Raw genomic sequence first — 17736 nt, 5'->3', positions numbered from 1 at the left:
GCCCCTGCAAGAACAGATTTCCTCCCTCCACCACCCAGCCTGTGCCAGTGACCAGGAGAAAAGACTTTCAGTTCGGATGGGACTGTTCATCCTCATCCCTTGATACCTGGCAGCATCTCTGTCCCCTCTGGGAATGGGGTCACCCAGTGGCTCACAGGAGTCCCAGGGCCATGTCCCTACTCCTGGGCATGGCACTGCCTGACACACAGCAGGATCCCACCGCCCCCAAAGTGTGCACACCTCAAAATTAAAATCCTGGTTAGAGGGTGTTCATCAGTGACCACCTTGGCTGCTGTCCATCAAGGGAATCAGCAGCCCAGTATCCACAGCACCATTGCCCCAGTGCTCACAGCCAGGTCAGAGCCACTCCCACTGGAGTGAATCCATACCAAGCTCGACACACACCAAAGGTAAAAGTGCCACTGCATTTCCCTTCCTTCACAAGCATAACTTGTCAAAGGAAGAAGGAACTTGTGCAAGGAAGTATAAAATAGAGGCTGCAGAGATATTAACAGTCTGGGAAATGTAAATCTTTGCCCTCCACTACTGAATCTGCCCATGGAGAAATGTGCCCTCTGACCTAACACACCTTGCACACCTGCCTGTGTAACACAGAATTTGTACTAGATATATCCTATGCTTAAAATACATGGATTTTACATGTTCACTGTTAAAAGCAATATTTTCAGAATCATTTTCCTTTGACTTGAAGCTCTTTTCCATGATCTGCTGCAGGCTGGTAAAATTATCCCTTTTTTTTCCTCAGATGATGAAGCATTTCCCCCAGGCTAGACACTGACCTTCTGCCTTTTTCTTTAGGTAAAATAAGATTATGCTAAATAGCCACACTCAAGTACATTTGGCAGGAGGGAGTAGAGAGAAGGCCATGAAATCTCTCTTTAAATCTGTTTCTCCCAGGAATCCTACTTCTGCCTTAACTCCCAAGTCCATGATTATCCCATCCCTGCCCACTGCAGGTCTGTAACCTTGTGTTCTAGAGAGCACTGCCCTGCTCTGAGCCCCCTGCTCTCCCCACGTGCCTCCAGCCCACCTTCACACACACAGCAGGCCCAGGGAACCAGCCCCTGCCAGCTCCTCTTGGCTGCTTCCTTACTGAGCAGACATTTCATCCAGCTCTGAAAAGCCCTGCTCATTTTCTAGTGCTAGGAAAGATTAAATAATCACCCTTGCAGATGCAACACATCAAAGCAGGGTTCATTAGAAAGTCCACAATTTTTGCAGAGCTTGTGAAAACTTGGGGGATGTTTGTAAGTGTCCAGTGAATGAAGTGTTCTGTTCTGTAGGTTTTGGTCCCCAAATTGAAGGGTTCATGAGCATCACTTGGCAGAGCAGCACCTTATATCCCCTCCACAATTCAGATATACTTAAGGGAGAAAATACCTCTTTGTTGTACTTACTTTTGAAGGTAAGTATGATCAGATGTGCCTTTTCTTTGAATAATTTCACTCCTCCTTCATATTCTTCCCATCTCTTTCCCTCTGAGATTTATTTAATCCTACTTGAGAAAGAAAACTGATCAAGATGGGAGTTATTTCAGCATCTGTTGATGCTGAATCAAAACTGCAATTCTCCCCTCCTTTTTACTCTTGAGGATTTAGCAATTCCCTCCAAGACTCTTAACTTCTCTTGTCTTCAGTTAATTAAAATCCAGCTAGGATTGCCTGCTAATTGCACACTGGTTTAACAAAAGCCTGGCCTGTTTCTGTGTTTATTTTAAGTGTCACATGAATAGGCAACAGCAGCTTTTACTGGCACTTCTCTTCAAGTGTGTGGCTTTTGCCTGTACTCTACTGACTTGGGAAAAAGGTTTCGCTAGAAATAATTTTCTTGAGAAATAATTAAAATAATATTCCTATGTTTCAAATCTTGCATAAAATTGACAACATTGATAGGTTTCAAATACCAACAACAGGGGAAGAAAGAAGGCACACAAAGGAACACCAGCATAACCCCTGTGACCATGCCATGACCTTGTTCCAGCATGTCCTGGCCAGGGATGGTGAGCGCCCACGGCTGGGGGCACCCAGCTGCTTGGGCAGCTCAGGCAATCTGCACCTTCCAAACCCATCTGAAGATGTCACTGTCTATTTTTTAGCATGTTAGAACAGCTGTATGAGTAATATGGCTTATTCCCATTCAGTGCACAACAAACCCCTCACCTACTGTGCATTAAAAAAGAAACAAACCAAAACAACAACTTTCTGTGATTCCAGTGTTATTTTTCCTGCAGCCTCCTTAGCATCCCTCCGTGGAAATTCAGTGTCTGCCTCAGCGACCCGCAGTGGGGTGTCACAGCTGCAGAGGTACACCCTGAGCAGCACCTCCTATGGGAAGGGTGAGTCCATCCGGCACGTCTGGTTCAGTCATATAAAGAATTCCTGCTCCTCCTGGTGCTCTGCTGGGTGTGCAGGGCTGGCCCGCGCTGTTTGCGGAGCTCCGCGCGCTGCTCCGCTCCTTCTGCCTGCGGCTCCCGGCGGCCGCGTCCCGTCCGGGGCCCCGGGCCCGGTCTGGGGGGATGGCAGGGGCTGGGGGCTGCTCGGCAGGGCCCGGGGGAAGCGGCCGAGCGGGCAGAGGCCGGGAGCGGCCGCGGCCAGCGCGGTGTGGCGGTCGGTGCCGGCGCCGCGGTGTTGGCGGCTCTCCAGGAGCGCAGCCCGCAGCCTGCTGCCCGCCTGCCGGCGCAGCGCCGCCGCTTCCCAGCCCGCCCGGGGCGCCGCGACACCGGCCGGAGAGCACACGGGCCTCTGGAGGTCACTGCTGGCTCGCTCACAGGCAAGGACTGCACTCGGGTCAGATTCTGCGCTACCCCTCACAGCTGTGACCTCCTGGCTTCTCCCGGGATTACCCTGCTTTACAGGGAGAGGCGCTGGCATACGGTCCTGCGGGATTCTTCCACTGCCGGTATTATTATGCTGCTGGGAAAGCCCGATGTTTGTTTCAAGGGTCCTGGAGCTGCTTTGAACCTGTGGAGAATTAGAGAGAGCCCAGTTATCACACAGTCTTGCCTTGACCAAGGAGGATGCTCATGCCCAGCCTCGCTGTGCTGGGGTCACCTGCAGCCTGAGTCCGTGCACCTGGGGAAGAAAGGCCAAAGTCAATTGTGGATACAAAAAATCCATATTGCATTCCAGGGGAGCCTAGACAAACACTTGGAAAGGCGAGCCACTGCCAGTTACCGAGGGGGAAATGACAGCTCTGTATGGAGTCTGTGAGCAGAGCCTTGGATTCAGTTTGCAATATGGCAGAAGGTCGGGGCAGGTGGGTAAATTGCAGGCACTTAGAAGAAAGATTTACAATATGGGCTGAAGAGTTGCATAAAGCACTAGTTGAATAAAGCACTGGGCTGTCAGCCTGCTGTTTGGAGCTTGGACACAAGATACAAGTTCAAGTTCAAGAGGATAACACCTTCCTTTGCAAGGAGCACAATGCAGCATGGTCACATCCCAAAAAAAGCTTCCGAATTTCCTGACAGTGAATTAATGTACATCAGTCAGCTCAATGACCTTGTATCTACAGCAGGAAGAGCTACAGGGTAATGCAGGAAGGGACCTTTGGAGGTCACCTGGCTTCAAGTAGGATCAACTTCAAATCTATGTGAAGATACCCAGAGCCTTGACCACTCTGAGAGGCTGCAAACCAGTTTATAAAATGGTATTGAATCAGGCACCAAGAGCTGCCCTAAGATTAGTGTTCAGAGCAGCATAAAAATAGGCTAAATCAAGTAATTAACTTTACCTGTAACAGAGGACTTCTGGAAGGAAAAAGAAAAAGCCACGGTAAATAATTTAAAATCCAAATTACAAGTAAAAATAACCAGAGGTGGGAGGGTTTATTACAATGGAAAGAAAGCAAAACTGCCATTCCACTTACACATATAATTCTCACTACACATGATCTCAGCACAGACTTTGTCACTTTTTAAAAATTTGTATTCATATAACCTCTGGACTGCACATTTCAACATAAAAGGGTGAGATTTCCTAGGACGCATCTCTTTGTCACTTCTGCCCAACTGTAATGCACTTGTGATCTCACAACCTCGATTGCAGGTGGTGCTGTATCAACATTACACTTACAAAACCTCTGGTTTTGGATTCAAAACTCTGTTTTGAAAAACACTTATGCAGCAATAACTTATCAGGAAAAGATTAGGCTGCTACGATCATTTTTTTGAGGCAGAGGAAGGAAGATGTTAAGCTAGCGTGCACTAGAAAGCATTAATAACTTGCATTTCAGGCAAACAGTAACAATGTTAATTTAACTTTACAAAAACATTCCAAGGATCAGTGCTTATATTTATCAACAGCATCACAGCACTGGCAGACACCCATTACTGCATTCACAAATTCCAAAAGAAAACATGAACAAACAAAATAATAATTTCCATTTTGAACCAGATCTGCTTTCCTTAGGGAAAAAAAAAAAAAAAAAAAGTAGATTAACCCTCCTCTTGAGAGCACCGCAGACATACCTTGAGTAAAATTGTGTTTCCTTCATAGTCCTGCGTCTGCCACCTGGTGCTGCTGATAGGGACGCAGGGGTTGGGCAGCAGGGGCACCAGCTGCCCGATTTCCTGCACCTTGAACTGCAAGGCTGCCGCGTCCCTGGGCTGGGCCAGCACCCCGACGGGCAGCTGCTTCAGGCACAGCTGCACGGCCGCGTGTGCGGCGGCGTGCAGCACGAAGACACACTGCGAGCTGCCCTGCAGGGCGCCCTCCTTCCGCAGGATCAGCTCGTACAGCCTCACCGCATCCTCGTAGTTCTCAAAGCTGCAGTACAGGGTGACCCGCAGGATTTCGGGGCCGCGGTGCACCCGCCTGACGCCCCAGACGGGCAGCTGCTCGCCCAGCCCATAGAAGTCCTGCTGGCACGGGGCATAGGCACAGCGGGGGTATCGCCCACTGGCGAACTGGGCACGCTGGTAGCGCCAGGGAGGGCGCTGGAACTGCTCGTGCACCTGGAAAATCCGTTCTTCTCCCAAGCCCTCGTGCAGAAAAAGGAGGACGGATATTCCGGGGAAGCTGCAGCTCCTCTTGCGGTATCTGTCGTAGTACTTCAGTGGAGGAACTCGCTCAGACACCAGGAAAAGGCGAATGTCCAGGCAGAGCCACTCCAAAAGCCGATCCAGAGTTTGCTGCAGAGGAAATGAGTGTCCCAAGTGGGTGAAGAGATGCACAGTCATCAGAGACTCTGCTCCATCATCCATTGCAAAGACTCCTGGCAAAAAAATTAAAAGAGACAAATTGGTGCCTTCCTTTTAGTCTTTGCCTCAGGAGCACAAGGGTGTAGTCTGAGCCTTGAACAGAATGAGTTCAGATTTCTCCAGGCTTTGCAGTAACCTGATGAAGCTCGAGGGTGAGCACAGTGAACACGCAGAGGGGCAGGTGCAGAGCAGCAAGGCTTCAAGCGAGTGGTCCCAGGTACATCCCAGCAGAGCTCGGCTCAAGGCTCATCCCCAGCTCTGGAGCTCTTGTCACTGAGTACATGCGACCCGAGTGTCCAGAAACAGCTCTGGGTCCTCCTGCTCCTGTCACTCACAACACAGGACAGCAGAGATGCACAGCAGTGGCACACAAGCAGTGATTTTCCAGGAAGAGGTGATGCTCACTTGTTTCTCAGTAGTGGAAGTGCTGCTCCGGACCAGCCGAGTCCCACCAGAACAATCACTGCCTTTTGCAAAGTCCATGGCTGAAACCCTCAGCAAATTTTCTTGTAGTCAGCAGGCTGGCTTTGGCTCATTGTAAAAGCCTGTGATCTCTGTGAGTCCCACCCTTCTGGGGCACACAGATAAGCTATTCTTTGAAAACAAGGAAGGAAAACAAAATAACAAAAGAAAAAACCCAGCCATGTGAACATAACAGATAACAATAAAGGCAGATATAAATCAGGAAAGAGGAGCTTTGGGAAAAAATCTCGACTCCTAGTTACACCCTTCACAACACAGGTAGCTTGCTGCCTAACTGGAAACCAAGTCCTGGCTTATTGTACACTGCCCATAAAATTCACTGCCCTCTTTGCTTCTTTTTCTTCCTTTATTTATTTTTTTTTCCCCTGAGATACCTATGTAATCAGCAGCCTTAATCAAAGTTCAAGGGTTTTTTTCTTGCTCCTTGGGTTTACATACTGGTACTTAGCTTACTGCATAAGCTACAACAGGAATGCTGAAAATACACTTCTTTCCAGGTCTCTTCTAGCATCTGGACAATAAATCACTGTCCCTTCACCTCCCTATTTGCCAGCTCAGGAGCAACACAATACAGGTCAAGACAAATCCACTTCCTGTAGAACTGCCCCCACTGTAGCCACTATTTAAATCAAAACTGGGGCTTCTGGTGATCTGCTCACCTCCATCTAATTATGACCAGCACATCTCTCTCTGTTGACACTCTAACTTCCCTCTCAAACAGCCAAGCACATAAAGCAGTGGTTTACTGTTAAGAAATCCCAGCATTAATGAGTCTGTTATTCAAAATTCTGAACTATTTTTTTTAATATGACCCTAGCTTTATATTCAACAAAAGTCAAAAGCCACAAGCAGCAGTGCCTTGGTTTTCTTTAGGGAGATCTCTCCCACTGGTAGAAACTCACATTTATGCTTTAAAAGCTACACTGACACATATGTAAAATAAAAATAAAAAAAAAAGACTGTATAGAAAAAGAGGGAAAAATTATTTTGCACTCACCTGCAACACTTCGAGCAAGTAACAACTGCTGTTGGGAGGGAGACCAAAACAAAATCCAGCCTTCAGACAATTGCAGGAAGAGAGTGAAGGGAAGAGTGCAAGTGCTCAAAACATTAAAATGCTCTAGATGAGCTCTGAACAACACAATTTCACTAAAATATGGAAAAGGAAATGATTCATCAACTCCTTGCTACAGGGCAGGGGCAGGCAGTCATCTGCCTTCCTGCCCGTGAAGAACAGGGGAATTTGCCTGTACAGGAAAACACCAAAACGAAGTAAATTCACCAGGGCTTGGTTTGCAGCTGGAAGCAGCTCCCATGAGCAGGTTCCCTTATTCCCAGCCCAGGTGAAGATGCTTGGGCTGGTACCATACCTCAGCCACAGTGCCTGCCCCAGTCCCCCTCCTCCCTGGGAGCAGGACCCCCACTCCTGCCCCTGCAAACTGCTCCCTGTCACGGCAGAGAAGAACAAGGGTGGGCAAGTGCTGCTTTTCCTTGTGCAGTGCCATCACTGCTGGCTTGTGCAGCTCTCAGTCCCATCCCTGCTCCAATCTGCTGGATAAAATCAGTGGGCAGCCACAGCAGTGTGGTGAATGCGACTGGGGGACATCAATTCTTGCAGAGCAGCTGTGGAAGCAAGGTTAAGGAATGATGCAGAAACCTTGGCCCTCTCCAGCTCCTGCTGTGGCCAGGGGGAGCCAAATTGTTTTCCAGATGGGCAGATGCTGCCAACAGAGGCTGCTGAAGGTGTGCAGCATGTTTTTACAGCAGATAAAAAACTGAGCCTTACTCACAAAAAGGGTTAAACTCTGAAGCTTCCACCATGTGTTTCTTCTGTGCTTGCTGAGGTGAGACAGGGAAACAATCTCAGCTGTGAAGCTCCACCTGATGAGACTGCCTGGAAAACACTTTTAGGCCTGGTTCTCAGCTCTCCAGCAGCTCTGGGTCAGGAGAACCCACCAATGCTCCTACAAGGAGCAGGAGAGATGAGCTGAGCTGAACCTCAGCCTTTGCCTGACCCTCTCCTGCAGAGGAGGGCAGCCCCACCAGCCAAACACTGCTGCTCCTCTTCCACTTGCTCTGACAACTAAATATCCTTGGGGAAGGGCTCAAACCAGGCTCCTCAGTCTCGGACAATGCCCTCCCTTTGTCTCCAATCTATTGCCCCCCAAAACACTGGGATAAACCTGAGAATAGTGGCCCTCACTACTGCAGCCTGGTGAGCCAAGACCCTTCATTCACTGCTGGTCTCAGGGGAAAAGAGATGGCTGCCCCCAGAACAAAGTGCTGGCCTTTGCTGGATCTTCTATGAAAAGCAAAGTGCTGATTTCACTCTGATCCCTGAATGGAATGAATCCTTGCCTTCCTCTCTGCTTCCCCTTTCCCCAGCTTTGCAGTCTGGCTGCCAAATGGAAAAGCACATTTTTCATAGTGACCCATGGAATGCCAAGACAGATTTCTTCAGCAGATTAGAAAAACAGCAGTTCAATCTTACGTGAAAAGTCACTTTGCTGAGGGGAGGAGGGATGAACGATTCTGATATGGGACTCTAAAAATCTGGGGTCCCATTTCCACATGGCAGGGACTGGTAACACAGCAGAACATACAGGAAGCTGCTGGGGCACTCCAGCTGTGTGTAAGAGCAGGACAAATATGAACATTTGTATCTGGCACTAATGCATACCCTGGTAAGCCCTGCACAAATTAAAGTCCAAGTGTAAACAACTAATAAACACTTCATGGCATGAAGCCTGATTGGATACTATCTGCTGTAAGTCTAAAATCCTACAGTGGAAAGTCACAGCACAGTAATTAAAATTTTATTTTCATAATCAACTCCTGAGTTGTGCCTAGTCCTCTGCACTGCTCCAGCTGACACCACCAAAACTGATGATGCACCACAGGATTTAAGAAGTTCAGAGCAACATCTGTAAGAAATGTACTTTACTAGGATTATTAGACCATAATTAACTTGAGAGAGACTGAGTATATATTGCCTAAGCACCTTGGGAGAAGGCCTCATTAAATACATGACTCAGGCTTCTCAATTTCTTTTAAAAACTTTTTTGTTTTGTTTTACACCAATCTCAAACTCTTCCTGTAACAAGAACAAAACTACTAAATAAACCTTCTAGATGACAATTATATACAGCATACACAAGACTGAGATAAAAATCAAAATTAAGGCCTTACTTGAATACAAAAGTCTTTTCAGAGATTGCCTCTTCAAATCCTGTGACTCCAATTCATCATCACTTTGGAGGAAGCTAAAGACCCAGTGACCAAAAGACCAAAATCCCATCTAACTACTGCATTTATTTAAGTAGACTTGATTCTTGTTTCTTCTTTTTAGCCAGCTATCAGAAAGCAGTAATCCAGCAAGGGTCTGTCAGCAGGCAGAAAATCCAGAGCTCCAGCACACACTGTGCGTCAGGATCCAAGCACATAAACACAGGGAGGAGAAGGAAAGGAGCAGACAGCTGTGCAGAGCAGAGGGAGCTGGCTCAGGCTGCAGCCTGTCCTACCTGGCAGCGCTGCCCCGGGCTGTGCTGGAGCTGGAGCTCAGCTGGAGCTTAACCCGGAGCTCAGCTCAGAGCACTGTGGCTGCTGCTCCTCCCAGGAGGGACGCACCGACTCCAGCTCAGCACCACGCCTGGAGGTGCCTGCACAAGGGAGAGCTTCACGGCTCACAGGAGATAAAATGCAAAGTGAGAGAGGCTCCTCTGAGCCATGGGGGAACAGGGATCCTCAGCACACACTGCCAGAGGAACACCCAGGATTACACCACATCTTCCCTGTGCACCTGGTGACTGCAGGAACCTGAGTAAAGCAAAGTTATCCTCGGGTGACACAGGTTTGGGGCAAGGGCATGGCTGAGAGAGCAGCACTGGGACACAGAGAAGAGCTTCCTAGTAGTAACAAGCATGTTGTAGAAAGGCACTGCATGGCCTCAGCTGCTTTTATACTCATCTCTCACCAAATGCAGGTTGTGTCCTCAGCCACTTACAGGACACTTGCAGACAGTTCCATTTTTCCTCAGTTTTCAGTTTGTCTAAAATATTTAAAAAACCTCAAAACACTCCATGTACCCAAATGAAGACTCACTAAACATAATGAGCAAATTGGAGGTTATAGCAGAAACAAGTATTTGGTAACAAAGATCACTGAATGGGTCAGGTTGGATGGGACCACTGTGGGGCATCTGGCCCAACCTCCCTGCTCAGGCACAGAGCACACGGCACAGGGCTGTGTCCAGATAGTTCTGGAATATCTCCAGTGAGAGGAGACTCCACAGCCTCTCTGGGCAACCTGATCCAGTGCTCAGTCACTGCACAGTGAAGTTCTTCCTCACCTTCAGCTCGAATTCCTGGGCATTAGTTTTGCCATTGCCTCTTGTCCTATTGCTTCACACCCCAGAGCAGAGCCGGGTCCATTCCCTTGACACCCTCCCTTCAGGCCCTCATAGACATTGATTAGATCCCCTCTCAGCCTTCTTGAGACTGAACAAACCCAACTCTCTCAGCTTTTCTTGTGGTGTCTTGACTTCAAAGAGCCAACATTTAGCACTGACCCAAGATGGCATCTTCAGGACCCCTCTGCCCACACCCCCAGTGTCAATCTACTTCCACAGGTCAGAGTGGGACCAAGGGGATGTCAGCCTTCTACACGTGAATTTAAGTGCCCAGCTTCAGGGACTCATTTCTGAAAGATTTAACCCAGCAATTTTTATATACATCACACCTCAATTAAAAATCTTCCAGAAAAAGAAAACGGGCAGTTCTAAACAAACCCAAGACTTGCAGGACCCGGTAAGTGTTTGTTTAATCAGCTTACATTTAACATTGCTGAAGGCAGCTCCAAGCAGAATTCTTGGAAGGGCAGCAGCAGGGCCGGGCGTGACTGCACCCTGCCGAGTGCTAATAAGAGCCAGCCCCCAGGAGATGCTGACCTCGCCAGCCAGGCCAAGCTGCAGCTTAAGGAGCAAGGCAGACCCAGGCACTGTGAAGGCTTCTAATTACTGCCTTTCCTGAAGACAACCTTCCTGAGATACAGAATAGTACACACAAACTTCTAATTAAAACAGTCTTGGCCTGGATCCCACATTATACTGTAGATTTGCATAATTAAGTTGGTACCAAATGCTGTGACAGACAGGCTGCAGATTATTAGCCTCATCTTTAACAGAATTTCAAAAGAAGCAAGATCCAAACAGCCAACAAATATTAGCAGAAGTGGCTCCCGAGGTCTAGGAAACTCAGGCATTACTGGGATTTGGGGCATGTTCTGGTAACTTTGCAAAGCAAAATCTGCACACGAACTCAAAGGCACACCAGGCTCTAATGTAGCATCATTTTGAGGACTTCAGGACTTCTCATTGTGAATTTTTCCTCCGTGAAACATCACTGCTAAAATGAATGTTATTCATAAATAGGAGCTGGAAGTTGCACCTTCTGGTGGATCCCCCTTTTCTCCCTTCTAGTTTTACTGAGGCAAACAGGAGCACTTGGCTCTCCAGACAACTTCCTTGTCCTGTCTACAACTAGTCCAGGGCAGCAGTTCCAGGACCAGGGGAGGTGAAACAGGCCTTTCCCTCCTGAGCAGCAATTTGCTGCTTGCTTTGGGACAAACAGCTGCTGAGAACAGGCAGACTGTCAGGCTGGCTGGAGACCCAGGCAGACACTGCTGCTGGCTACAATCACACCACATTTGCAAGATTTCCTTTGCAGGTAAAACCTGTAGGGGGAAAGAAACAAAGGTCAGATCGTGTTTGAGAAGACCAGAAGCACCCACCTAAACCTCAGTGCCTTAGAGTAGAATGAAGCAGAGATATTACACTTACCAGTCTCTGTGTGTGTATTTTTCCTAAAAAAATGGGCTGTCCTTGAAAAACTTGCAGTTACATCAACCATGAACCACAGCTGAAAAATTCAGAATATTAAATGCATTTTGGGGGCACAATCTATGAACACTTCCCTGCACAGCAAAGGACAGAAAAGCAGGTGAATGAGACTATTGTTCTGTACCTTAATCCACCTTTCAGTAGAATATGTAAGTTCTGCATCTTACAGTCTTTTCAAACAACACATTCCAGAGGACAGAACTATTGAACTCACACTTCAGATTGAGCACAATGGTTATTACATTTGCTGTCCAAGCTATCAAAATGAGAGTATCAACAGAAATTCAGTTCTGTCCCAGACACACACAGGATGATGCCTGTTGCCAGCTGTGCACACTACTGAGTCTAGTTCTAGGCAGTCAAACCCTTGTTCTAAAGGGCTCTGTGGAAGGAGGAGCTCAGGCTCAGAGCCCAGCTCGCCTCTAAGCACCAAGAGGAACAAAGCAGAGCCAAAGGGTTTGACTGAGCTAGGGAGGTTCTGGCCAGCTTTGGACATGCAAGGCCACAGGCAGTTGCAGTTTCTGGTACTTCTGAAAAGATGGGAACCTCATCTCCATGCAAGCTTACCCCCAAAACTATGCATTTTGACAGGCTCTAGTACCATACACATATATATGCAAGTACCACCCATCAGGCACTACACAATTTGACTGCAATACACATGAATAAAAGTACTCCAGTCATCCAGTATATTTAGTGCAAGGCTTATTTCCACAGGGTGAGGGAAAGTCAATCTGACACCAGTGGCCAATTCTCAATGAGCAGTGGCAAGTAGAACAAATTGTGTTGCATTGGAACCTTAAGGGTCCCAAAAGCAGAGTTTGTCTTTGGAAAAGGGGGTGAGGAAGGAGATTGCAGTCAGGAGTAGCTTAACATCACAGACTTGGTCGGCTTGGTGCTCATTTATTCTGTAGCCAGTGGAGAAACTGTATGGATCAATTCCAGGGGACAAAAAATAAATCAAAGCTGTAAAGGTAGTGAACACAGAAAAGAGCAAGAACTGCACCAGGGATCCATAGGATTATCACACCTTTTTGATGATGGTAAATGGGGCATACTCTCAATCCTTTTAAATAAACTCCTGTACAAGAGAAGTACATGCCTACACATCCTCAAACAGCTATAACACTCAAACCCAACTTTTAATTTGAAAAAATCCAAATAATTAAATTCCATGTTTATTAAGTCTTGTAATGTGCATTTAGCTGCACATTAATGCAGAGACCAAACTTACTAATAATTGCACTCACACATGTAACTACAATCCTACTAATGAAATTTTAACAAAATTACAAAGTTTTAAGAAGAAACTAAAAAAGAAATTAGATAAGGCTTAGCAGAATTCTACTATAGATTGTAAAGAAATCTTACTAACATACAAACACATAAACATCAAACTCACTTCAAGGACAGTCCCAGTGATGTCTTGTTCTCTCTTACTGAAGATTTCACGTTCTCCATTTTTCAATCCTCTATCTCATTGAATGGTAAAGACATATTTTTGAAATCTGACTTCAGCAAAAGTCCTTTCTCGAATAGTCTTCAAAATCCTATTAAAATTTAAACTATACTCTTAATATTTGTAACTGAAGATAGCCATCACCACCTGCTGTTCTTCTGGCAAACACTCTTGCCCACGCAGCTTTTAAAAACACTCTTCAACACCTAATTATACCGTCATTCACACAACATTCAGTGCTTCCAGAAGCCACCAGAAGTAGGAAACTTCAGCTGATGCACAACAAAAGTACAGAGGCAATGCACAGAACAAAGACCTCCTGTCCCAAATCACAGCACTTATGTCCTGAATTTCACAGGAAAAAGGACTTGAACCCATTTCTCCCTGAAAAGCACATGGGAAAACATAAACACACAATATCACAACATTGATTCAGTTATGCAAAAAAACCCCCTTCATATTGGTACATGGAAGAATGATTTACATTTTGAGGAACATATGTCTGATGACTTTAAACAAAATCAAAACCCCAGATCAGCTCTCTGTATTTAGCAGTTGTACTGGCTAAACAATGACCACACCTCTACTGAAGATTTGCATACATGTGCAGAGAGAGAGGTGTTTTAGCAACAGCCAGCAAACACCTTTTCAATAGGGCCAATGGCCCAGCTCATCTCTTTTGGGACTAGATTCCTGATGGAAAGGGCAAGAAAGTTCTTCAGCCACCACCTCCTTCTGCTGATTCAAAAACTACTGTGTGTGTAGGTGTGTGTGGGGTGTACAGTAAACTTAAAGCTTCATAAAAAACAGCTTCCAAACAGTCAAGCTAAAATATCACCCTAATTCCAGTCCCTGTCTTTAGAAGACATCCTACTCTTGAACAACAGCCAGGATTTGTATCTTAACAGGCTGGAGAGGGGTAAAATTGTGGACACATTGTGAAAAACGTTCTCCAGTCACACTGGAAGGTTGCACCAGCACCATGCACTTGTTCAGCACAGCCCATCAAGAACTGCTCTGGCAGATGCTCTACAACCAAGCTTTTCTTTTTGCTTAATTTCCAGCTCTTCATATTGGTAAGCCCATCCCAACTATTTATTTCAAGATCTATGGGTGAAAGCAATGTAAACCAAGACAAAAAATACTGTTTTCAATTAAAGCAGAAAAATAGTTATGGCTGGGAAAGCACAGAATATGTGCATTGGAATGTCAGAAATATGGTTTAATAAAAACTGCAGTACAACGCACACTCAAAAATTTCTAACTGTGAAAAGAATGATGCCACCAAACTGCTACTTTTAATCTATTTTTTGCAGCATACTGTCAAAAAGAAAAAAAAGTTCCAGGGTAAGAACTAAAAATTTCATTACAGTAACAGTTTTTTATTGCATGTTTAAAATGCGTTTTTAAAAACAAATAGTGCACGCTGGCTTCACTTTAATCTCCTGAAATATGCATTTATGATGGGAAGTCCTGGGGCTACAGATCCATCTCTGATGTTTATTAACAAAATATAATCCCAGTACATTTCCCCAGGGGACAGTATTTAGTTGCAAAAGATTGTCAACCCTGTATTCTAACACACTTGAATTAGTTGTTTGTGTACACTAAATCCATTTATTTTAAATTTATTTTGTCTACATTTAGTGAAATAAAAACATCGCCCTGTACAATCCACCATCAGCAGTGAGTACAACAGCAAAAATTATTATACAGTTTATACACACTAAATCTTGTCCTTTTTCCTATAAAGAAACCAGAAAAACCTAATCGATATAGAGTTTAATTTAGAAGAAATCAAATTACAGAAGGGAAACCCAAAATTATTACGGTCTTTTCTGAGCCCCCAGAAGTTCCTGATTCATGTTGTTGGAACAGTGAGTGCAGCTGGAAGAGTGAAACATGCTCAAGTTGTCTTCTTGGGTCTTCAAAAAATTAGCAAGTATTTAAATTAAACATGTCTAGTTAAAGAAACATTTGAAGCAGAGCAAGGTAAGTGGGAGTTTTGCCTTGCCACTTGTGGTTTCTTTTAAACCCAACTTATACAATGCGCGAAGTGCTAAGCAACACTACAGAAACACATTTACATCAACACTGAAGATCTGGGGAAATGAAATTCCAACAAATTTATTTTTTTAAATGAGCTGTATTTTCTAAAGTCATTTTTATTTCTCTGTTTTCATACAGTATTGAAAACAAACGCGGCACATTCACATTTTCCCGAAGAATTGTAAGGATGATCTCTACAGGGATAACGTTGAAAAGCCTGAAGCTCAATTAATTCATGTCAAAAACTCTCAAAAGGAGTAAAAGGCTTGATCTGAATGGTCTAGAACATGTACTGTAATTTAATAGAGAAGATGGTCGTCTTAATATTAATGATTTAAAAGAACTTCCCAGTTCATGCGAAGAATATAGTCCAAGAATAAATCAAATTTTCTGAACGCATTTTATGCTACGTAAGTGTATACTTTGCGATCCTCAGGTGTTCGTGCCAAATATTCTCTCTCAATAAGTCCTTCAATACGTTTTTTAATAACAACTGGACTTGGTAAGAATCGGGCCTTCAGCTGCTGAGTTACCTAAAACAAAATAAAACCCAACAATATAAGATCACAGTGCAAGTAAGACCTTGAAGTACCCTAACAGAACACAACAACCAGAAAAACGTACAAGACAGAGACGGTGACAACTATGGAGCATACAAAGCAGCCTACAGACTTCTGACAGTCCCTCCACTTGCTTGCTCATGCTGGGGTATGATTCAAAGCTCTATAGAGGCATGGTCACAACCTGAGAATGCTCCCAATTTCACAGCTCTAAGGGAGTTCACAAATGCAAAATGTGTAATGTGCTGGAGCTGTGTGAGCTCTGCAGTGAAAAGCAGCAGGACTGCTTCTCTCTGCTAAGAGCTCCAATCTCTCAAACCTGGACCCAACAGTCAGTAACAAGATCAAAGCCAAAAATAATGTTAAGCACACTGGTTTGCTTTTCCAGCAATTTAACATCATAACAGCACTAAAAGTAGGAAGGAGAATTAGATACACCCATGAGTACATCCTAAAGTCAAGGGTAAGGATTTCGGTGTGTCTTCAGATAGACAGGGAGAAAAGAAAGGATGGGTTACACAGCATCTCTCTCAAAAGCCTTTCAGAATCATATTAGTAAAAGCTGTGTAACCTTAACCAGCTAACAGCAAAACTCTGTACAAGCATACCTCTGCTACTAGCACATTGTGTTGCATCTTCTTTCTAGATTTCATTATCCGAACTATAGCAGCTTCTATCTCATGTTTTCTGTCATCATCTACTTTCTGCCTTGTTTCTTTCCTTTCTGGATCAGATTCTCCTTGTTTGGCAGCAACTTAAAGAAAACAGAGAATGGAAATTATGTTAGCAAAATTAAAATGTATTTAGTTGTGTGTTAGCTTCACTATTTATTTCATCTAGACATCAAGTTATATTTTCCTGAGTTTTGACATTCTCAAAGTTGATTTTTTTTTTTAAATGAAAAGCAGCCACAAGAACATATTAACACTTTCTGGCATATTTTGATAGCAACTGACAAGATAACAAACTGTTATTTAATTACTACTATGTTAAAATTTGAACAGTACTCAAAACTGCTCACAGGCACAAGCACCAGCACTTCTCTAAGATAATGAAGTGGTTATTATACACTCAGCTTCCCTTAGTTGTTAAACCCAAATCATTGTCCAAAACCATTATAAGCTACCTGGTACTTGAAAATGGCTGTTGTATCATGGGCTAAAAACATCACTCATTTCACTGCAGTACAGCAACTTACGAGGCAATTTTCCTATTTTTGAATCAATCAGTAGCATATTTTTCATTTAATTATTTAATTTGAATTTTATTTTTCTTTCAGTATTTCCTGTAAGAGATAATTACAAATTTCGTAAAGTAAAAGGCTTAACTGACTTCCACACTTTTCTTGGCATTTAAATTTTCATTTTGATGCAACTAATCACCAAGAAATAAATTCTCTCCTTTCACTTCTATGGACATCAATCCTGCAAATGATAATTTGAAGTTTTGGGACTGCAAGAGAGTATCATATAAAGCTGACTTACCCGTCTGAATCTTGACTCTGTGTAGTTTAGATGTGAACTGATCATTCACTGTGAATATATGACCATTTTCTATTTCTTTTGATTTGGGCTCTTTTGTGAGAACACGCTGTGTTGGTTTGCCACATGCCAGGGACTGTAGGGCTCTAACCAGTTCTCTTTCAGGGATATCAGTTTCTTGTTGAATTTCCTAAAGAACAATACTTAGTTAGTTTATGGCTATGGCAGAAGTATTGTGCACTGCAAGCAACATCAGGGATTGCTTCAAAAAGAATCTGTGACAGGGGAAAGGTCAGAACTCATTCAGCAGCAAGGTCTCAGTGGGTACTGTGCAAAATGACCCACCTGGGTCAGCACTCAGTGAATTCTATCAAATGAACAGTTGCCCTGAGCTGGAAGAAGAATGAATAGCCAGCTGTTCAACTCCCAATTTCTGAGAGGGCTGAAAGGATTTGTTAACTGCTTCCAGGGGTTGTTGGACAGGTGAAACCAAACCTTCTGACTAACTCAGTGATGGAAAACATCCATGATGTTCATGCCCATTCCTGACCAAGAGCTGCACAAATGCTTTTGCATTCAGTCACACT

At 44.6% G+C, this 17736-nt stretch overlaps 2 protein-coding genes across 2 annotated transcripts in view; both read right to left on the bottom strand.

The window, feature by feature from the left end:
• Positions 1–2681: 2681 nt before the first annotated feature.
• Positions 2682–7101, bottom strand: FAM124B (family with sequence similarity 124 member B; the record flags this gene model as incomplete). Its single annotated transcript, XM_079315303.1, has 3 exons — positions 6702–7101; positions 4490–5235; positions 2682–2981 (listed from the first exon to the last, which is right to left on the bottom strand). Coding segments are annotated over exons 2-3 (1035 nt in total), but the record flags the coding sequence as incomplete, so codon positions are not given.
• Positions 7102–15160: 8059 nt separating this feature from the next.
• The window catches only part of CUL3 (cullin 3), a 54893-nt gene continuing 52317 nt past the window's right edge, over positions 15161–17736 (bottom strand). The window contains exons 14-16 of the mRNA XM_079315345.1: positions 17153–17339; positions 16277–16422; positions 15161–15641 (exon numbers count right to left, since the gene is read on the bottom strand). Coding sequence (XP_079171471.1) covers positions 15510–15641; positions 16277–16422; positions 17153–17339 — 465 coding nt within the window. The 3' untranslated portion in view covers positions 15161–15509. The remainder of the gene's footprint in view (positions 15642–16276; positions 16423–17152; positions 17340–17736) is intronic.

Source organism: Erithacus rubecula (genome assembly GCF_903797595.1).
Source record: "Erithacus rubecula genome assembly, chromosome: 11".
Lineage (NCBI taxonomy): Eukaryota > Metazoa > Chordata > Aves > Passeriformes > Muscicapidae > Erithacus > Erithacus rubecula.
The sequence above is the reverse complement of the archived record's forward strand: the minus strand, read 5'-3'. Positions and strand labels throughout refer to the sequence as shown.